Source organism: Leptonychotes weddellii, chromosome 6 (genome assembly GCF_054177405.1).
Source record: "Leptonychotes weddellii isolate Sample4059 chromosome 6, ASM5417740v2, whole genome shotgun sequence".
NCBI lineage: Eukaryota > Metazoa > Chordata > Mammalia > Carnivora > Phocidae > Leptonychotes > Leptonychotes weddellii.
The window spans coordinates 104,155,642-104,178,391 of NC_138374.1; the positions used below are offsets into that span (position 1 = coordinate 104,155,642).

At 38.5% G+C, this 22,750-nt stretch overlaps 1 protein-coding gene across 9 annotated transcripts in view; it reads left to right on the forward strand.

Moving 5' to 3' along the window:
• The window catches only part of ANGEL2 (angel homolog 2), a 41,851-nt gene extending 19,361 nt beyond the window's left edge, over window positions 1-22,490 (forward strand). The window contains exons 1-9 of one of the 9 annotated variants that reach the window (XM_006741975.3): window positions 3,120-3,334; window positions 5,496-5,821; window positions 10,373-10,629; window positions 11,330-11,399; window positions 13,130-13,551; window positions 14,470-14,596; window positions 15,015-15,072; window positions 18,068-18,231; window positions 20,073-22,490. In XM_006741975.3, coding sequence (XP_006742038.1) covers window positions 3,276-3,334; window positions 5,496-5,821; window positions 10,373-10,629; window positions 11,330-11,399; window positions 13,130-13,551; window positions 14,470-14,596; window positions 15,015-15,072; window positions 18,068-18,231; window positions 20,073-20,224 — 1,635 coding nt within the window. In that variant the 5' untranslated portion in view covers window positions 3,120-3,275 and the 3' untranslated portion in view covers window positions 20,225-22,490. Of the gene's footprint in view, window positions 1-3,078; window positions 3,335-3,404; window positions 3,482-5,495; window positions 5,822-6,215; window positions 7,703-10,372; window positions 10,630-11,329; window positions 11,400-13,129; window positions 13,552-14,469; window positions 14,597-15,014; window positions 15,073-18,067; window positions 18,232-20,072 lie in introns of those variants that run through there. The other 8 variants (XM_081824826.1, XM_031037577.2, XM_081824825.1 and 5 more) reach the window with 8 other exon arrangements.
• The last annotated feature ends 260 nt before the right edge of the window (window positions 22,491-22,750 follow it).

The following is a 22,750-nucleotide window of genomic DNA, read 5'->3' on the forward strand; positions in this document are numbered from 1 at the left end:
GCTCCCTGCTTGGCGGGAAGCCTTTTTCTCCCTCTCCCACTCCCCCTGCTTGTGTTCTTTCTCTAGCTGTCTCTCTCTCTCTGTCAGTTAAATAAATAAATAAAATCTTTCTTTAAAAAAAAAAAAAAAAAGAGTCAACACAGAAGCACAAAAACTCACTAGTCCAGATACCAAAGACCTGTTTTTCCCAGCGGGCACAGAATTCTTGGGCTCAAAATAGACAGACAGACAAGACTATTAAACCAGATTCTCTGCTATCTCTCATTCAATAGAAAATAGATCTCTAGAAATCATTAATCCTATTACAGAGATCACCAATGGTCAGACCATATTACCAAATTGCTGATTACTGCTGCCACTAGAGGGACATAATCTATCGTCAATATACAAACCAAAACACAAAACTGGTAGAGAAGAAAATTAAAATTAGGAAAACAGAGATTTAAAAAAATTCTGTTGAGGGGTGTCTGGGTGACTCAGTCGTTGAGCATCCATCTCTTGATCTCAGCTCCGGTCTTTTTTTTTTTTTTTTTTAAAGATTTTATTTATTTATTTGAGAGAGAGTGAGTGAGAGAGAGAGAGATCACGAGCAGTGGGGAGGGGGTTGAGGGAGAAACAGACTCCCCGCTGAGTAGGGAGCCTGACTCGATGCCAGGACCCCAGGATCATGACCTGAGCCGAAAGCAGACACTCAACCAACTGAGGCGCCCCTCAGCTGAGGCACCCCTCAGCTCGGGTCTTGATCTCAGGGTTGTGAATTGGAGCCCCGCTTTGGGCTCTGCGCTGGGCATGGAGGCTACCTAAAAAAATTTAATTAAAAAAATTCTGTTGTGCTTCAGATTCACATGGGAGCAAGAAAAGAAATACCTGGACTTGGCAATCCATGAGGCACACCTCTTTGGTCATAAGTTCATCTGTTTCTGTCAGATGAATACATTGGGCATCTTGGTGGAAATTGCAAAACTGTTAAAGGATAATTCTAAAAAAAAAAAAGTAAAGTTATACAAAATGATTTTATTTAACTTATTGAATAAAGGAATCAGAGAGATGTTACAGTCTGTTCCAGGAGAATCCAAAAAGCAGACAATTTACACATCAGTAATATTGACTTTGCAAATGGATGCAAAACTGGCTCTTCTACAGAAGAGGAGAGTTCTCCCCCCATTGAATAAAAATCATTCACGTGTTCATAGATAATAATCATTGGAATTACCATCAGTTCTCGACAATTTAACATTAATCACTACAGAATTCTAAAATAGTCATTCAAGATAAAGGTGAATATCTTTTAGGATCAGACAATCCTCCAAACTCCAGCATTCTAACATCCATTAATCTCTTTTTATTATTTCAAAGTGCTACATTTCTCCTACACATCACAAACCAGAGGTTATAGCATGTACTAGAGGGAGAAGTATCTGTTCATTCACAGATCTGCTCTAATTCTGGTCCTGTGTTAACCATTCATTCAAAAATACCTTATCTACAATCTATTGTGTACCTAGCACAGCACCAGGTGAGGTAAATTTTGAAAATAATGGGTCATTGTCCTTGCTCATAAGATACTTACAATCTTATCACAGAGTTAAGACATACAAGATACCAGTCAATTCATTTAATAAACTGCAAAATTTTGAGTACAACCAGAAAATAGGGCTGTATAAAATAGAAATACATCTGACCAGCACTATTCATGCATTATGTATTTGTGAATTTTGCCTACTTACTAAAATGTATCTATAACTCCAAAATCAATACTTGCAAGTGCTTTTTTTTTTTTTTTTTGAGAGAGAGGGAATCTTAAGCAAGCTCCACACTCAGCATGGAGGCCCACAGGGGGTTCGATTTCACAACCCTGAGATTGTGACCTGAGCCCAAATCAAGAGTCTGATGCTTAACGGACTGAGCTACCCAGGTGCCCCCGCAAGTGCTTTTGCAATCATTCATGGACAAATGCAGAGTGGTGAAAAGTTTAGTTGTCCAACCTGCATGTTCCCAGGTGAGGTTGAAGGAAACGAAGCTTGCCTTCTTGTTTCAGCTCCCACACTATAAACAAGTGTCCTCTTCACAGTCTATTTAGTACCATGTTTTTCACGTTTTTGTGCTTTTTGTTGGTGATTCTGTTTAAAATGGCCCCCCAAGTGCAGTTCTGAAGTGCTTTCTAGTGTTGCTAAGCACAAGACGTCTGTGATGTGCCTTGCAGAGAAAATACATGGGTTAGATAAGCTTCACTCATGCCTGAGTTATAGTGCTATGTTATGTTATGTTATGTTATGTTATGTTATGCTATGTTATGTCATGTCATGTATCGATTAGGTGACTAAAATATGACCAGAGGCTCACGGGAACCCCTATATTTCCACTAGAGGCAATGGTTCAGTATTTGCTAATTCAGTTGGCAGTAACTTTAGAGAACATAACTACCACAAATGATAGCAATCAACTATATTTATACTGAGGGAAAATGCTTTTCAAATGCATCTGATTTTCTCATTAAGATATGAGAACCAAAAAAGCCTTCCCGATAAATTACTATGCTGCTCTCCCAAAGAGCCTACAAAAGCAGTGATTCTGCCTTCCAGTACCCTTTCCCCACCTCCCCAGTTTATTCTTCCGTCTTCCTCAGTTTCTCTGTCTCTGTCCCTCTCGGAAGGGTCTCCGCTTAAATAATGCTTTCTAATAATCTAGAGTCCTATACTAAATTTGAGAAGACACACAGGACACACACATACACTTAAAAGTGACCCCTGCGGCTGTGTTCCCACAAAATTAACTGCAAAAATCCCTGGTACCACAGTTCTACGGGAACAGAGACAAGGGTATTTCCCCACCTCGGGCATCCGCCTTTTGAATCTCCCAAGGATATAATAAAAATACGCTAAAACATATATTTTTTTCTTCTTAGCTCTCACGCAGTCAACCACCCCGTACCCTCCCGTAAGCCTTTACAAAGCTGTTCAGCCCTTGGTTCAGTTCTTGTTTCTTTAACACAGAGGTCGGTTGTTTGCCCTATTCCGAAATGGCTGCGCAGGCTTCCCCACACTCTGCGCATGCTACTTGAACGCAATTCGGTGTCGAAGCAATTCCGAGACTTTCGCGGCGCAAGATGGGGACTTGGCGGCCGGCGAGCCTGAGCTTCCCAGCATGCCTTGCAGGCGGGCCCGGAGTCCCGACGTCTAGTGATGGGGAGCCCCGGGTGCTTTCGGCCGCCAGATCGGGTGTAGAGGTTGAAACTGAGCCCCGGGCCTGGGAATTGGACGCCCGCAGGGGGGAAGATGGAAGCGTGGCGCTGTGTGAGGAGGGGCTACAGCCGCTGTGTGGTGGGGAGAGGCCGGTCAGTAGGGCTGGGTGGCAGGAGGGAGGAGCGGGGGCGGGCGGCCCGGGTTAACCTGGGGCGGGGCGGGCTGGGGGAGAAAGGAGGAGGAAGAGGGTCCGGGCGGCGGTGCCGCGGGGACGAGCCTCCGGAGACTTCGAGGGATAGGTAAACCCGGCGCGCAGCCGGCGGGGCGCTCAGCGGACGGGGGCCGGGCCGGGCCCGGGGCGATCGGTCGCCGGCAGGGCTCGTGCCTTCCCGACCTGGTTGGGCCTTGGAGCCCCGGCCCACTTCCCCTGCCCTGCCCCGGAGCCAGCCCTAGCCCCCCGATCGCCGGCCTCCTTCCGGGCCTTAGCACCCGCAGGGAGCTGAGCGTCGGCGGGGAGGCGGCCGGTCCGCCGTAGGTCCCGGGGCGGCCTGACCCCGAGGCAGGCGCGCGCATCGCACGCACGCCCAGGGGTTTGTTTGTGGTGTCAGTGTCTCTCCCACTTCAGTCATTTATATACCAGACTTTACGGTTTATTACCAAATTCTCGTTCCACACTTCTGTGTACTACATTTTTTCTTGAAATTGTCTCTCTTTTTTTTTTTTTTAGAAAGGCACTTCAGTAATGCTGCCTATATTAGCGTCGCCCTAAGCAGTATCCACGAAACCTTGGGTTTGACGTAGTCATTATGGGTTTTTTCTAATAAATACTTAGATGTGAAAAATCAAAAAGTTTCATTGTGTATCATGTGAAATGGACTGGTGTACCGCACCTGGGAAACACAACACTGTATTAATTATTATATAAGTTACGGGGATCTGGTTTTAATCTATAGTCCGGGGCTTGATGACAATTCAGTTCAACAGTGTTTTCCTGAGTACCAGCTGTATGCCAGGCACTGTGCTAGGCACTTGTTGGGGGAGAGACCGGGTGAAAATGAATAAGAAAGCTCTGGCCTTGAAGGAGCTCATCATCTTGAGAAAAAGACGTCTATATAAGTAACTACAAATATAGAGAATAAGTTTTGTAGCACAAGTTTTATATTTCAATACGGTAGCCTATTAGGATAGAAAAGATATGGAGCAAGCACCTAAATCTCTGTGGCTTTCAGAGTTGTCACAAAGCAGAATAATCTGCCCATGTCATGCCTTTAAAGATTTACAATTAAGTTGAATTTAGAGAACGATTTGAGAATGCATAAACAACAAAAATATATCATAAAAAATTTAAATGCCTTTAAAATGAATATATAAAAGTCAAGTAACCATAAATACAGTTTAAGCAAAATTTCTTCGGTGGTAGAAGTGGACAATATTAACACTATCTTGGAAGTGTACCTTTAATGAATTCTGGGAAAGGATAGAAGTTCTCTGAATCCAAAATCTGGCCAGAATAGTATGGTGAGAAGATGGTGCTTAAGTTGCATTGTTTCTTAAGAGAGCTGGAGAGCAACATATTTATTCAAGTTAATGGTAACACTACTTTGGAGATATTTTGGATGATCAGTACATTGGTGCTGTTGGGTTTGAAGTATTGGTGAATTATTAATAAGTAATCGCTATCCCATTTCATTACCCTCAAGGAGAAGCATGCCTTAAAAAAATAAAAAAGGATGGAAAAATAAATTATGCATCTACTGATTAGCCAGAGAGGTAGTTTTGTGAAGTTGTGATAGGTTTTTGTTTTCTTAGCTATACAAATGTTTGGAAAATGTAATCTTGGTGTAAAAAACTGCTCAGAAACATGTTTCTACTCTAAACCCAAGTTGGAGGAGAGATTGGCTTTAATTGTATTCAGCTTAAGTGTTCCATATTGAATCAAGTATTACATTTGCTGTGGATTTTATTTTTTCATAGAGTTTACTAGATATTAGAAAGCTACTCTGAAAACCAGTTTGATGGTTGGTTAATCTCTCAGGTGAACTGAGGACTTTTTGAAGTGTGTGTGGTATTTTGGGAGGCTGGTATTCTATGTTAAGTATTTCGAATACCATTCATAGGTGTTTAGGGAGAGTTTTGAGACTGTTGCTACTAATAATTAAATCATGGCTGTTCCCCTCCCACCCATCCTTCATGATTTAGAAGTCAGATTTTAAATATTAGACATTATCTTCCCTTGAGGAAACAGATTTGGATTTTGGGTGCTATAGCGTGAACAAATAGTGGTGCCTCAAGGAGTGTATTTATTTCTTTTAGATACCCCATGTTACCCCATCACCAGAAGAGTCTGGGCAGAGATTGGACGACACCGTGGGAGAATCTGCAAAGGTGTTGCTGGAACAGACATATTTCTAGTTGTATGAGGTGGCCTGGACATTATTCTCGTGCTCCTTACCCATACTTCAGTAGTAGGCATTTTTCACTAAATTGGAGACCACCTTGTTTGTTTGAGTCTAGAACTCCGTTTCAGTACTGGAACTGGAGACCTGACAACCTGAGCCAGACCTCTTTGATTCATCTCTCTAGTTACATCATGAACTCTGAGGGAGATGAGCCTTCATCAAAACGAAGAAAACACCAAGGTAAAGGTGACGTTTATCTTGGTGCAGAAATAGAAGCCGTAGAGTTATTGAAACTTTACTATCTAATAATCCTTAAAACCTCCTCCGGATTTTGGAGGGGTTTAGTATTTATTTTCAGCTAGTAGTTTTCCGTTAGGAAAAAGGAGGTGATTTTTTTTAACTTAAGTCTTTATTTATATCTATTTTTATTTTTTATTGTGTATTCCTGGCAGTAAATATAGAAGAAACTATATATAGAGAGAATAAGGTTGGGAAAGGATGTAGGACTAAATTAAAACATTAAATTTAATTTAAGAATAATTATCAAATCCATTGTTTTTAAAACAGAGGTCCTTAGACTTCCTAGAAATTGGTATATGTTCTTGGGAGTTCACATATCTATTTAAAAAATTAAATTTCATGTTTTTATTTATTTATTTTGAAGATTTTATTTTTAAGTAATCTCCACACCCAATGTGGGACTCAAACAACCCCAAGATCAAGAGTTGCATGCTCTACCAACTGAGCCAGCCAGTTTAATGCTAACTTTTTTATGTAAGACAAAAGGATATTCTTAAATAGATGCAATCATAAATGAAAGATATTTTCTTACAGAATAAGAGTTTAGTTTATTCAGTATATTTCTCATAGTGGGTTCTGTTGATATAATCTTGAGAGACTGTGGGAAGTTTTATCTTTTAAGAAGGGGACGACATCTTATTCAACTTGGAGAAATAATATTTTTCTAATTATGTTGATCATTTCTAGTTTTGTCATTCTTCTTACTCCAAACAATTCATGAGACTTCCTTTGTGCTGCCAGCCCTGCTCCTCCCTCAAGTATATATGAATGACCTAAGTAGAATTTTGAGTTGTCTTTCTTATGAGCTGTGGTTTTCAGTGAAGATAATTCCTCTGAAGGTATTTGGAAATAGACTCTGTAGGTGTTAATGTGTAGGGAGCTCACATAAGTTTGTCAAAGGAAAACACGCAAAGTGAGTCTCACTTGGAAGTCAGAGCTAGGTTAGCTCGAAGATTAGTTTGTGATCTTTTAAGTGAAAATTCTGCTACACATTTGAGTAGAAATTTTAAGCACTGAAAGTGAAAATCTATTTTTATAATACTTGACCACAGCATGTGTTCATCAACAAATATTCGTTTGAACGAATGAAAGGTGTTAGAGGCATTAAAATTAGGTTCCTACGAACAGTCAGTCCATAACCTATAAGTCTAGGGCTGTATGAAGACATGAGATTGCTTTTCCTTCCCGTATTCATTGTTCATCAGGTCAGCACACTGCTCTCTGGTTTAGCCTTTTGTAAATCTGGTGTGCTCTCAGGTGGAGCTGTGGCGTACTGACAAGCATGGGCTCAGGAACCACTCCCTGCTCTCATTCTGCTCCACCACTAATTGTGTGAACTTGGACAGGTTATGGAACCTCTCTGCTCCTTGGTTTCCTAGTGTGAAATAATGCCCACTTTGAACGCCTGTTGAGGATGAAATGAGACATGTCAAAGTGCCTAATACACTGTCGGCTTCATAGTAGGTACTCAGAAAATCGTGGTGGTTTTCCCTTTAACGGATGGGGGATTACATTTACATACTGATAAACTTTGATTGCGACCTGACTCTTTATATGTCCGTTCTTCCTAGGTGTTGTGAATAAGGAAAATGCTCTTCGTTAAGCCATATTTGTGACTTCCGATAATTCACTAATACTTTTCCATCAAGAGAACAGCCTTCTAACTTGCCTGTCACTTTAAAGTGGCATTTGAAGGATTTGTGTGACACAATTATGACTTTTTAATTAGGCACCCTAAAAACCTGATCAGGCCTATTGCTTACTTTCTTTGATTCATCTGTCTTCTCTGCTGTGATCACCTTGTTCCTCCTGACATGGAAGGTATATAAGCTTTTGTAGTGTGAATTTATGTTGTGAAGTATATGAAGGCCAAAGACTGTCATCTCTGTCAGGCGTCTTCAAATTGTCTTCCATGGAACCCTAGCATTCAAACACATTTCTGTATGTTTATTAAAAGCAAATGTGGTCAGGAGAAAATATGTATTTACCCCATCACCCCAGCTCCAGTATACCAGGAGTTGATGGTCATGACATGAAAAGTAATGCGAGAGTTGTACAAAGTCTAGAAGTTTGAAAGCCACTCTATTCATTAGGTAATCTGATGGTTTCAGTTATTTCAAAAATGGAATTGCAAAAAGAGTTGGCTTACAAACGCTTGTCCCGACAATACAACCTCAATGATTTATGTGCCCTTACATATACATATTTTACAAGAAAATACGAACAACTTTTCTGGACCTTCATCTTTCATATTTTACTATGGTGGTGACACCAGGATAGTGCTTTGTGATGGTAGCCTGCATTTTGTTTGCATGACTAGAGTCCTTTGCATCTCGTATACATACAAAGACTATGATTTGTAGCTAAAACCATCATAGACAGTCCCCAATTTATGAATGAATTGTGTTCTAGGTAATTAATTCTTGAGAATCAGTTGTCAGCCATTGTTTCTGTTTTCCCCATGGAAACTGTTACAAATCTCAGAGTAGTCCTGCAGAGTCAGTGCAATTAGCTGTAGTTCTGGGCCTTTGCAGGTAGGATTCTCCATATTCGGTGCAGGAAACAGGAGGGGATAGTTTCCATCCCTTTCCTGGGTATAGGACAAGCTCCAGGCTAAGTTCTGTAATCCTGGAAGGCTTTTGTTTTGTTTGGTTTTCTTTCCGTCCACCTTTTTTTCTTTACCCTTCTCCTCAGGCTCTTAGTACCTTCATGGTATTGTAAGTCTCCAATACCCCGTTCCACCCAGACCTCACTATTCATAAAAATGATCTTTCTCTTCTACCCTCTGGTCAAAATGTCTACTCCCTCTGGGAAGCTGCTATCAGCATTTAGATTTTGAGGAAAACAATCTTATTAAACTTGTTTACCAGAGGGTATTTTTAAATTTCACTTTATTGGCATTCTCATGGAGTATATTGATACTCTGATTATGAATATATCATCATTGTGGAAGATTTAGAAAAATCACCTACAATCCTTCCACTCAGATAACTGCTCTTAAAAATACTGGTATATTTCCTTTTGGTCCTTTTTTCCTGTATGTATAGAATTATTTTTCCTAATTTAATCTTTAATTGGTAGAATCTTAGGCATTGTAATCCAGTATAGTGAAAACCTTTATGCAGGAAAAGGGAGATATTCTAAGGCTGAGGTTTTTCCTGTAAATTTAACCATACTTGAAAATCGATCTCCAAATCTGTTTTCCCAAGTTCTTCCCATTTCTTGTTTTCCCCTTCTATTGAGCTCATAGAATCTCTAAAAGTTCCTCATTTTTCTTCATGGCTTCCATGGCAGTAAGAGTATCCTCTTTCATGGTGGGGTGAGGGAGACAAGATCAACGGGGCGTACGTGTGTATATTTGTGTGTGTGTGTTGTAGGTCATTTCTAAGTCGAGGACTGCCTGTAGTTGCAAAATCTCATGCTTTTGATTCTCTTTTCATCACTGTCAGGGTACATGTGTCTTTGCAGAGTGTAAACCATCACATATTCCTGGTTGCTGCATGCTGGGTTCTTCAATCAGCCCTTGTCATTTACTAGCATTCTACAACTATGTTATCTTTAACTTTTGCTTTGGTGTGCATTAAAAAGATTTCTTTGTTCATTTTGTCTGCATTGTTCCACTAAATACTGCTTCCATTTATTGCCATCATACACCCTTCATTCATGTCTAAACCAGAATTCTGAGATGAGTTATTTCTAGAATTTAATCATTTGATAATCTTATCTTACTAATAGGAAATAAACTACGGTGTGAAATCATCTTATTGAAAAGCCAACTGTGACATACAGATATAGTTGACCCTTGAACAGCAGTCGAACTGCGTGGGTCCACTTAAACGTATACTTTTTTGATAAGTACGGTACAGTACTGTAAATGTATTTTCTTTATGATTTTCTTAATATTGTCTTTTCTTCAGCTACTTTATTGTAAGAATACCGTATAAAATACATATAACATACAAGTTATGTGTTAATCTACTATTTATGTTATTGGTAAGGCTTCCAGTCAACAGTAGGCTATTAGTAGTTAAGTTTTGAAGGAGTCAAAAGTTTTATGCGGATTTTCAGTTGCACAATACCCTTAACCCTCCCCTCCACCCCCCACCCCCCGCATTGTTCAATGGTCAACTGTATGTTATCATGGTTATAAAGTTGCTGAGCGTGTCTGGCAGAACCACTTCTTAACCTTAAGTAAGTGAGAAACTATATAGATCTAGCTTTATTAACACGCTCTCAGTCTCCATAATGACTTGCTGGATCCTTTTAAACTTGTTTTATACCTGTTGGTCAGTCATTATATCATTTTACTGCCTTCATAATCAATTTGATGACAACTTCTGTTACTTAGTGCTATGTTGCCATTTCCTAGGGGAAAACATTCTGTTCATTACCTGTGGGAATTTTTAAAAGGCAAGAAAAAGCTTACAAGCAGGAAAATATTTAGTCTGTTTTTCATTAATTCTTTATATTTTGTTCAATCTATTTTAACAGGCACAATACAACGACATTGGGAATATATATGTAACCATAATAAAGACAAGACGAAGATCCTAGGAGACAAAAATGTTGACCCCAAATGTGAAGACAGTGATAACAAGTTTGACTTTTCAGTGATGTCCTATAATATACTTTCACAAGATTTATTGGAAGACAATTCACATCTTTATAGACACTGCCGGCGGCCAGTTTTACACTGGAGTTTTAGGTTTCCCAATATTCTGAAAGAAATTAAACACTTTGATGCAGATGTAAGTGCAGAATATCATCAAAATTCTTCACATAAGAAAAACTCATTTGTGAACTAAATGGTTTTATCCCTTTTGTTTGTGGGGTAAGAAGGGAAGGTGGTTTTAAATATAGTGATGGAACACTTTTTAACAATGTATCATGACTTCCAAAAAGTCATTTGCTAATCATTAAATTTTCAAAAAAAATCCAAAAAGTTGGTATAAATAATCATTATTGGTATAAATAATCATTAAATTTTCAAAAAAGATCCAAAAGTTCTGCTTACCAGTCAGTCTTGAGACAGGGACTGGCAATGTATTAAATATTCAGTAAGTATTTCCGTTGATTTGAAATGTAAGTCATTCCTATAAAAATCTAGATACACTCAAAGAAATCACCTTAAGAAAGGACTAGTAGGATTTAGTACTAATGAACATTGTAATTCAGGAAAAATATCCCAACATGTAAATTTAAAATACTTCTTTTGGGAAATACCAGTTTTGGATAGTAAGAGAGAGAGCTTCATGTAATTAAAGGCCAGGTTTTTGGGAACTGATCAAATCTAGAAATATTAGATAGTTTTAAGAAAAAGGATTGTGTCTTTTTATTTCAACTTTCATTAGATTTTTAGAATATTAGATGCCTGTTTTTAAAGATGAAAGCACCAGAAACTTCATATTTGCTCTCTGGTTTAATTCAAGCCATTTTTTTCCTTCCAAGGTACTTTGTTTGCAAGAAGTTCAAGAAGATCATTATGGAGCAGAGATCAGGCCAAGTTTGGAATCTTTGGGTACAATGTAACTTTTATTTTAGCCGGATTTACTTTGAAAGATTTGTGTGTTGTTAAAGTGTAACATGCTAACAAAGATGTGTGTGGTGTATCCAGGCAAAAAAAAATCTTAGGGCACCTGGGTGGCTCCGTCGCTGAGCGTCTGCCTTCCGCTCAGGTCATGATCCCAGGGTCCTGGGATCGAGCCCCGCATCAGGCTCCCTGCTCCGCAGGAAGCCTTCTTCTCCCTCTCCCCCTCCCCCTGCTTATGTTCCTCTCTCACTGTGTCTCTCTCTGTCAAATAAATAAAATCTTAAAAAAAAAAATCTTAATTTTGAAAAACTTTAATACCCATTTCAAAAGGTCAGGAAAAGATTGAGATATTTTAAGTGGGAACTTTTGGGTTGATATATAATTTTATTTTTTATTATTTTGTTTAAGATTTATTTCTTTTGGAGGGGAGGGGCAGAAGGAGAGAGACTCTTAAGCAGGCTGCACGCTGAGCCTGCTGTGGGGCTCAATCCCACATTCCTGAGATCACGACATGAGCCAAAACCAAGAGTCAGATGCTCAACCGACTGCACCACCCAGGCGCCCCTTGATAATACAATTTTAAATCAAACAGAAAAGTATGTAAGAATCTCTTAATAGATTCCTTTCCAGGAGTTGCTCTACCCACCACTAGACCCCGAAGTTTCTGAGTTCTATATCAGGGACCATTCTGTCTGGTTCATCATTATAACAGTGTCTACCAGTAACAAATGGGTAGAAGCTAAAAACCTGTTTGATGAATGAACACTTCGAGAAACAGTTCATCTATTTAAGAAATGCTGCCTACTTTGCATTCATTCCTCAGCAAATATTTTTTGAATGCCTACTATATCCTATGCACTATTGTAGGCTGTGGTGATCTAGCAGTGACCCAAATAGATAAGTCACTGTCCTTGTGGAGCCTATATTCTGGTGGAGAAAGGCTGACAGTGAACCAAATAAATACTTAAATAACACATTAGGTAATGGTAATTTTGGAGAAAAGCAGGAAAGTAGAATGGGTCAGATTTCAGTTTTTTTTTTTTTTAAGATTTTTTTTTATATATTTATTTATTCATGAGAGACAGAGAGAGAAGCAGAGGGAGAAGCAGGCTCCCAAGGAGCAAGGAGCCCGATGCGGGACTCGATCCCAGGACCCTGGGATCATGACCTGAGCCGAAGGCAGACGCTTAACCGTCTGAGCCACCCAGGCACCCCAGATTTCAATTTTAAACAATCAGAGAAGGTAACATTTGAGCAGAGACTTGACGGAGGTGAAGGAACAAGCCATACCTAGAGCCTTTCAGGCAACAGAAGTAGCAAATCAAGTGCCCTGAGATGGAAGTGCTTGAAGGCAGGTGGTGAGGTGTGTGTGAAGTGGAGCAAGCAGGGAAGAGTTAGAAGCAGAAAGGTCAGAGATGGGCTGTCAGGGGGCTGGGGGGGGGGGTGTAGATTATCATAAGGCCTTACTGTCTTTGTCACGACTTTTACTGGGATGGAAATGAGAGCATGATCATGCACATTAGCATATTTAGGACTGAAGTCTACCAGTAAAGAGATGCATTCCTAGGACCTAGACCCAATCTCAAACTTAGCATCCTACATTAATGCTTGGGAGAATACACTTTGATAAATGTTGTACGGAGATATTAGGAGAGCTGTGTTTTGCCATATATGTTTATATGGCAGTCCCTGTGTTAAATTTTTTTTCTTCCTCGTAGGTTATCACTGTGAATACAAGATGCGGACAGGAAGGAAACCTGATGGCTGTGCCATTTGCTTCAAACATTCCAAGTTTTCACTCTTATCAGTGAACCCAGTGGAATTCTACCGCCGTGATGTTCCTCTGTTGGACAGAGACAATGTTGGATTGGTGTTACTCTTGCAGCCCAGAGTTCCGAGGGCTGCCTGTCCTGTGGTCTGTGTAGCTAACACACATCTGTTATATAACCCAAGGCGAGGCGATATTAAGCTGACCCAATTGGCCATGCTTCTGGCAGAGATTTCCAGTGTTGCCCATCAGAAAGATGGCAGCTTCTGCCCTATCATTATGTGTGGTGACTTTAATTCTGTTCCTGGTTCTCCGCTTTATAGTTTTATAAAAGAAGGAAAATTGAATTACGAAGGACTTGCCATCGGCAAGGTAAGTGCTTGCTTCATCATTATTAGGAGGCGGATTTAGTCTCTCTGTTCATTGTAGTGTGAGGATAGTCATCACATGGCTGTTTGAAAACCTTGGATGACCCAGTACCCTCGCTTTACCAAGCTGTGATGATGTTCCCCAGCTACTAATAAGTAATGATGCTCACTTGGTTGAATTTCATCTTTTCCATCTATTCATGGCAGCATTCTGCTTGGAGGAATTGGCAGGTAGCAAAAAATCCAAAATGGGGGAGAAGAAGAAAAAGCATTGATAGACTTCGTAAATGAGGAACTATTCATGAGGGAGTGTAATAGAATTTTGAGTGCTGCATGTGGGCAATATAGTTGGCAAAACAGTAATTTAATATTTCTTTAATATGCACATTTTCCTTTTCATGATGGTAAATATTTTCTTAGCTGACTATATCTCATGTTTCTCCCATGTTTATCTTCATTGTGCTTTTTGTTGCTTGCTTCAGATCATTTGATCTCCAGGGTTTTAACCAAAATACAACTCTCCACCACTGAGGTTTGAGTGATAGTTTTAAAATTTTATAAGAGTTGATCTCCCTTAGTATTTTATATAATAGTTAGATCAAGTACATAAGATTTTATATTAGTGTAATTGCAGGTAGCAAAAAAGGAGGGGCAGTATTAATCCAAAGTTATAGATCATATAGATGTCCCAATTAGAAAGACATGTGCAGGAAAGGAAAATATTGCCATTTTTATGTAAACAGTAACTGCTTTCTGAATTGTATTTGAACAAGAGTTCATAAGCACAAATAATCACTTACTCTGATGAATAAAGGGTAATATTTACCATTCTTGGATTTCCTCTTATTTAAGACATAAACTTTTCAATACATAAACTATTTAAAATCTATTCACTTAAGATACCTGTTGAAATTTTGTTTAGGTATCTGGCCAGGAACAGTCTTCACGGGGACAAAGAATTTTATCTATTCCAATTTGGCCCCCAAACCTAGGTATCTCACAGAACTGTGTGTATGAGGTACAGCAGTTACCAAAAGTAGAAAAGACAGGTAAGTGTTTGCAGTACATTTTGGCAGCCTCCTTAATAATAGTGTTCCCTTTGAAGAAGACATCAAACTAAATTTTTCAAGGGATAACATCTCAGGGATGAATATTCATATATAAAAACATAATACTTACTTGCTTATTCCTTTTCTTAATGAAGTCTAAATTTACCATTCTTAAGTTGACCTTCCAAAATTGTCTGCATGAATTATTTGCATGTTGCTTTGGAAATGTTTACATTTCAGTTTTGCTAATTACAGAGACCACCAAAACATAAAGATTCCCTGATGGAACATTTAACTAGGCATCTGTCTAAACTAGACATGTCTTGAATATCATTCCTAGAGTAGGAGGACTATTCTATGGCAAACTAGAGCAGAACCATGTATTGATAGTTTAATATGTTTCTCTTTGTTCTTATAGACAGTGATCTGACACAGACAGAGCTGGACAAAACAGAGGTCTTAGTGACAGCTGAAAAGTGAGTTCTGGAAAGTAACAGTAGACATTTACGGACTTTACTTGGGTAAAAAAATCATTTCTCAAAAATCACTTGGATAAAAAATGAAAAGGATGTTTTTCCATGCTGGTGAAGAATGCTGAAGTCAAAATAGACCTGAGTTCCTAACTGTGCTACGTTTTAGCTGTGTGATTCTGAACAAGAAACTTAACATCTCTGAGATTCAGTTTCTTTATCTATACTTTGGGTAGTTGGGAGAATTACATGAAACAAAGCATGGAAAGTTTGATGTTTGATTCATAGTAAGGGCTTAAGCAGTGTTATTTAAAGCAAACAGCCTGTCCATGGACCTGGACCAGCTAGTACTCTGAAATATGTTGCTATTACATATTTAAACAAAGGTCAAGATTACAGGAAAATACCTTTCAGATTTCAAGAGGATGCTTAGCCTCCTTTGACTTACTAGATCTCAAAATAATCTGTAGGAGAATTGATCGAAAAAGAATATGTCAGTATAAATACTTATATTTAAATTATATAGTTTACATAAATATTTATATCTCTTGAACTGCAGGGAAAAGTTACCAAAGGTGGAGGGGTGAAGATGCCTGGATTCCTTATTATTAAAGAAGCATGAATATTTAGGGCTATGGTTGAGAAACAGATGTATGTGAATACAGCAGGATGGAGATTTAAATCCTGTCTCTTTGGGAGATTCTTTTTTTTTTTTTTTTAAAGATTTTATTTATTTATTTTGACAGAGAGAGAGACAGCGAGAGAGGGAACACAGCAGGGGGGAATGGAAGAGGGTGAAGCAGGCTTCCCGCCGAGCAGAGAGCCTGATGTGGGGCTCGATCCCAGGACCCTGGGATCATGACCTGAGCCGAAGGCAGATGCTTAACGACTGAGCCACCCAGGCGCCCCTCTTTGGGAGATTCTTAAAATATTTTTATTTTATATTGTGACTCTTTTATTAGTTTTAATTTTTGTTTTAACATTTGCATTTAGGGACCAAATTAGAATCCTCTCATTCATTTTATCCGCTTTCTTCTCGGTCTTTTATTTTGTATACTTTGTATTGAGAAAATATTATCTCATATATAAGAAGCTGGTAAGATAAGAAGCAACATTTTTTGAATTTTTAAAAAAGAATATGTAAAAATTCATGATTAAACCTTTCAAATATAGTAAAAACTTCCCTAAGATTTTTTTTTTTTTTTTAAAGATTTTATTTATTTGACAGAGAGAGAGGGAACACAAGCGGGGGGAGAGGGAGAAGCAGGCTTCCCGCCGAGCCGGGAGCCCGATGCGGGGCTCGATCCCAGGACCCCGGGATCATGACCTGGGCTGAAGGCAGACGCTTAACGACTGAGCCACCCAGGCGCCCCTTCCCTAAGATTTTTTAAAAGATTTTATTTATTTATTTGAGAGACAGCACGTGCGTGAGAGAGCATGAGAAGGGGGGAGGCGCAAAGGGAGAGGGAGAAGTGGACTTCCCGTTGAGCAGGGAGCCTGATGCAGGACTCGATCCCGGGACCCTGGGATCATGACCTGAGCCAAAGGCAGACGCTTAACTGAGCCACCCAGGCGCCTTCCCTGAGTAAGATTAATAAAAAGACAAATCTAACAAATATTTGTTTTGTTTGTTTTGTTTTTGAAGATTTTATTTATTTATTTGACAGAGAGAGAGAGACACAGCAAGAGAGGAAACACAAGCAGGGGGAGTGGGAGAGGGAGAAGCAGGCTTCCTGCGGAGCAGGGAGCCCGATGCAGGGCTCGATGCCAGGACCCTGGGACCGTGACCTGAGCCGAAGGCAGACGCTTAACGACTGAGCCACCCAGGCGCCCCCAAATATTTGGTTTTGAGTAATTCTAAAATCTTTTTATAACAGAATGAGGTATAAGAAAAGATACTTTTAAGTATCTATATACAAATGTAGTGTGCTTATATGCAGAGCTTTTATCTATAAACCAAAAAATTGATAGTAAGAGAACAGTTTGTAGGAAACCTATTTTACATTTAATAGTATTGTAAATATAAGTTCTCAGACATAAAACATTGCTAAAACTGGAAAGCAAGGGCATTTTGAAAGAATAACCTTTGTTCTTTGACATTGAGCTCTTTAAAAAGCGTCTTTATATGTGTATTTTAAGCACCTAAGGTAGTGCCTGAAACTTAGTAGGTATTTGTTAAATGTTGAATTTTAAAGTTTTTAAAATTTTTTTTTCACAATATAAAAGATTTTTAAACCTTAAGATGTGTTTTTTGGAAGTGATTTTTAAACTCTTTACTACATAATCACATGTATTTGTAACATGAGATAATATAAACCATTATAGAAGCTGTTTTAAGATGCAGTACAAAATTATCTGATATGTCATAGCAAGAAAAATCATAGAAAAATATAGCCCCTCTGACATCAAAAGTCTGGTGGGTTCTACATAACATTCATAAAGGCCACTTTTTCTTTCTTAAAAACACAACAAATAACTTATAAATTGTTGGGCGCCTGGGTGGCTCAGTTGGTTGGGCGACTGCCTTCGGCTCAGGTCATGATCGTGGAGTCCCTGGATCGAGTCCCGCATCGGGCTCCCTGCTTGGCAGGGAGTCTGCTTCTCCCTCTGACCCTAACCCCTCTCATGTGCTCTCTCTCATTCTCTCTCTCTCAAAATAAATAAATAAAATCTTTAAAAAAAAAAAAAACAAAAACTTATAAATTGTTTTAGAATGCATATTTATTGGGAAGTGCAGGCTCTCAAATATGTTATAATTAATAATAAATCACATTAATATGTTAATAATTCAGCTTTTACCCCACATATCAAAGCCTTGTTAATGGGTTTTGGATATCACCACATGAATAAATGAAGGCCAAATTGTGATGTGGTCTGTTTAAATAAAGCTTGTCTGAATGTCTGGCTTTGTCTGGAAATGAAATGAGAAAGTGCTTTAAACAGGAAGGATTCTAAAAATCAAGAAAAACTTGATGCTAAGCAATTTTTCTTTTCAATTTAGATTATCTTCAAATTTACAGCACCATTTCAGCTTGTCGTCTGTTTATTCACATTATTTTCCTGACACTGGAATTCCAGAAGTGACCACCTGTCATTCCCGAAGTGCCATAACTGTGGATTATATTTTCTATTCTGCTGAAAAGGAAGATGTTGCCAGGCAGCCAGGTAAAGAATGCATGTAATCTTACACTGTGCTTAAGAAGATAGTAATTCCAACCTTGGCACTAGAGGTCAAGAAAAGTTAGCTAAATATCTAGGTGAAGTTTTAAATTAAAAGTTAAAAATATTTTGAAATTGGTAATGTATTTGAGTAAATCAGTTAATCACCTGCAAATCATGGAGGCAGTGAAGCCCTTCAAAGCAAATTATTGCCTAAGAATTATATCCTTAGCTCCCCCTTCCAGTTCCAGTCAGCTTCTTAGTTATGGGTCTCTTATATTGCCCTTTGGTTTTACTTGCCATAAATTTACTGGGTTTTTTGGGGGGCGGGGGGAGGGACAGCAACATCAGATAGTTTTGTACTTAAATTTTACTAAGGCATGCTGCCTTCATCGGAGGACCTAGCTTATATTGCCAACAATAGACAGTTATGTTGACTCTGGAATATTAGATCTTTCTGGAACGAGAAATCCATTATATGAATATGTGGTTTCAAAGAGCAGAGGTGATAAAACACTTTTCCTTATATGATTCAGTAAAAGTAAGGTTTTAAATATTAACCAAAATATTTAACATGGAGAAGAAAATGCAGTTTAAAATGACTGGAAGGCAAAAAATATCTTTCAGAAAACTTCACAAGTCCAAAATGTGGACAGTTGTTTTGTCTTTTCTGGTTTTCCTTTTCTTTCTTTCTTTTTGTGTGTGTGCGCTACTTTCCTTTTGTCCTTTTTTCTTCTGCTTGTGTTTTCCTTCCTACTGAGGATAACCTTATTACTAACACTCGGCATGGCTTAAGCTTAGCCCTCCCCAACTAGATCAAGTCTATGAAATAATGCTTGCTGCTTTGAATCTGTAGTCAGGGTCTGGTAGTTGTCATGCTGTAAATGTTCACTAGGTGGCGGGAGCGTGCCATGGACCGGCATCTCAAATGCTGCCATTAACAGCAGGTCCACTTACTCTTTTGTAGGCACTGACTCTGGGACCAAAGTATACTAATTTATTCTCCATTCACCTTGTAAACTTCCTACTCAGCTGTGGCTGGGTCTGTCTGGTTTATACAACTATGGAATAGTTGATGAATTTCTTAATGTAGTTGTCAATCTCAAATTACTTTTTTTTAGATTTATTTATTTTAGAGAGAGCAAGAGAGCATGTGTGTGAGCATGGAGGAAGGGGGAGTGGCAGAGAGAGAGAGTCCCAAGCAGACTCTGCACTGAGCTTGGAGCTCATCGTGGGGCTGACCCCACAATTCCAAGATCACCACCTGAGCCAAAACCAAGAGTCGGATGCTCAACCAACTGGACCGCCCAGGCACCCCTCAAATTACTTTATTTTTCATTTTTTAATTTTTATTATTTTTTAAAGATTTTATTTATTTGAGAGAGAGAGCATGCACAAGTCGGGGGAGAGGCAGAGGGAGAGGAAGAAGGACAAGCAGGCTCCCTGCTGAGAGTGGAGCCCCAATGGGGGTTTCAGTCTCAGCCCTGAGATCATGACCTGAGCCAAAGTCAGATGCTTAACTGACTGAGCCACCCAGGCGCCCCTCAAGTTATTTTAACATACTTATGTATTACAGACAGTATTTTCTTCTAAAGATTATTTGCAGAACTCAAAACAAAAAAAAATTTGAACCAGAAATAAAATCAAACATCTAAAACTGCTATGTGTCTGAGAACTATAATTAGGTTATAACTCAATATGAAATTTCATCATAGTCTAAAGGCTGTTTCCCATTAGACTACAGGAAGTTCTGAAGTTCTATACCATCGTTTAAAAAAGGACTTGTATTATTAATTTACAATGACCTGTTGACACAGTTTCACTAAACATGCGTTTCCTTAATGTAGGAGCTGAAGTTGCTCTGGTTGGTGGCTTGAAACTTTTGGCCAGACTATCACTCCTTACGGAACAAGATTTGTGGACTGTTAACGGACTTCCAAATGAAAATAATTCTTCAGATCATCTACCTTTATTGGCTAAGTTCAGACTTGAGCTGTGACTCTTCTTTGATTACATATATACTTTTCTTTCCAATTTACATTCTTTTTCAAAAAATGTAAAATATTTCTTGAGAGTTTGCATGTTTATTTTTGCGCCATGGAGTTTCTGAAGAGGTTATGTTAAATGCTTGAAACAGATGTGAGAAGAAACAAGTTTACAACAATTTTCTTTGTAATACCGAAAAAATATTTTCCTGACAAGTGCGATCCAAACGCTCCTTATTGTAAAAGAGTTGTAAATATTTTTTATTCTAAATCCCAGTAAAATTGACAGTGATTTTTAAATACAGTGCATCCTCTTGAGTTAGTAAAGAATTTCAGTTGATGTTTTTGGCAAGCTTTACGGTGGATCCAAAGTATCTTTGAGTTCTTGCAAACCACAACTCATTTCCCTCCCAGAAGGCCTGATTTCATTGTGAGGACCATCTGTTTGTTGAGTCCGAATTATTTCATCTCAGAAATCACTCACAAGTGTCCAGCCAACCATTTTAGCTTGGTTTTGAGGGGGCTTGATAATGCTTTCTAAAATTGTACAAATTGCCTAATCTGTCTTACTACTCCCCTGAGCCGTGTACTGTGTCTGCCTTTTGTTGGGAGATGTAGGTCACCATTACTAGTGGGTGAGGTGCCGTATACACGCCCTCTTTCCATCCTGTGACAGACCATTCCAGCATGCCTGAGAGAGGCAGAGACTGGGTGAGAGTGCCTTTGTTTCCCTAGCACTTTGTTCTTTGTTTTTTTCTTTTTTCTCTTCAGTTTCAAGAAGAGATCCCTGGGTTGGGGGAGAGTCTTTATTTTTCTGAACCAATTCTGTGGAAATTTATTTTATGAGGAAACTTGTCTTTAGAACAAAGTGGCAGCTGTAAGATTCTTTTGGTTTTGCCTCAGATATTTAGGAAGCCCGCAGAACTAGTAGGGAGATACCAACTTGGAGACCTAATACTCTTAAGTAGTAATTTTAACCATCTTAGTGGTTTTGTTTCTAAGATGTTACTTTGTTTTCTTTTATAATGAGGCAGCAGTGTGAGGTGGTGCTGACATTTTTTTGTAAAGTGGTTTAAGAGCAGGTCTAGTGAGTCCCACAGTTGGTGCTCTGTGAGTGTTTGGATCAAACATTTTAAAACAGAAAAAGTGAACATGTCCTCTTTTTTAGACATTAGGATCAAAGAATTATGCGCATTTTTACTAAGTAGTAATTTTATATTTAATTATACTGAATTATAAAAGTTTTTACAATGGGTGTTCTTCATAGAATGCCTCATCTTAAATTAGAAAGCAGTAGTTACTCCGGGTCCTGGACTCTAAAGGTTTTTGTACTAAAGTATATTTACTACAGTTATTTTTTAAGAAAAGAAATCAAATGACTACCTGAACAAGGCATGTGGGTTATAAGGATTTACCTACTAAAAATCATAAGCAAGTATTTTTAAATGTTTAATTTCTCACCTTTTTGGGTTTTTACTTAGAGTATTAACTGTAGTTCTAAGATTTTCCACATTTTCTAGTAACAGTCTGCAGAATATTGTATGTTCTAATTAGCAGATATTGTCATCATGAAATAATAGTATAATTAATCCTTTTTAATATTGGGGAAAGAAAAATGAAAATTCATTAATCACTGCTTTGTGTTTATGTGAGTTTATTAACAGATAACTTTGTGTATAGGTCGTTGTTGCTAAACTAACATCTCTGAAAACCTCTGTGAAAATTTAATTTTTTATGTCCTGATCAATATATTGATTTTAGGCCCTTTTCATGTGCTTCACTTTGTAGAGTTAATCCATAAAAATGTTTTCCACTTTAGCCTTTAGAATGTAATAGTATTTTGTGAACTGGAGGCCAAGGGGTCAATGTAACCTTCTCACAGGTTTTTAAAGCTCCACTAAAATTAACTATCCACTTGTCTTTACTTTTTTTTGGTCAGAAGAATTGGTAACTCTCTTGTATTTACCTGCCAAAAGCATTTAAATCTGGTTAATTGCTGAAGCCAAATCACCCCCAATCTGGTACTGGCCAAGTTTTAAAATGGAAAGAGATACTGTGGAGTAAGAAATGTTGGTTTTACTGTACCTTTTGATATCAAGATGCATGTTTGAAATCTTGTCCCTTTTTTTTGGAATTTAGCAACTGTCTGCTTTTAACCCTTTGCTTTCCTAAAAAACCAAGTTAGAGATCCAGAGAGTTCAAGGCGTTGGGGAAACAGAGAATTCAAGTTATTTGCACTTTGTTTCTGTGAATCACCTAATAAATTATTACTCTAGTGCATCTGGGCCTGGAGATTTTGTGGTGGGTGTGCTAAGTGTGTACGCTGGGCTGTTCCCCTTTCTAAACTATTCCATTACCCTAAAGCCTGTATTACTTAGGGTGATGCTAAAATGTAAGTGAATTCAGATGTGGCAAAACAGAATAGTGTTGAATATAGAGTCTGAAAAGTGTGGAAGAAGACAAGGATGAGGGAGTGATAAATGAGTTTACTGGGACAAGTATGTAGTAAAAGGACAAGAAAAAAATAAATCACACCATCT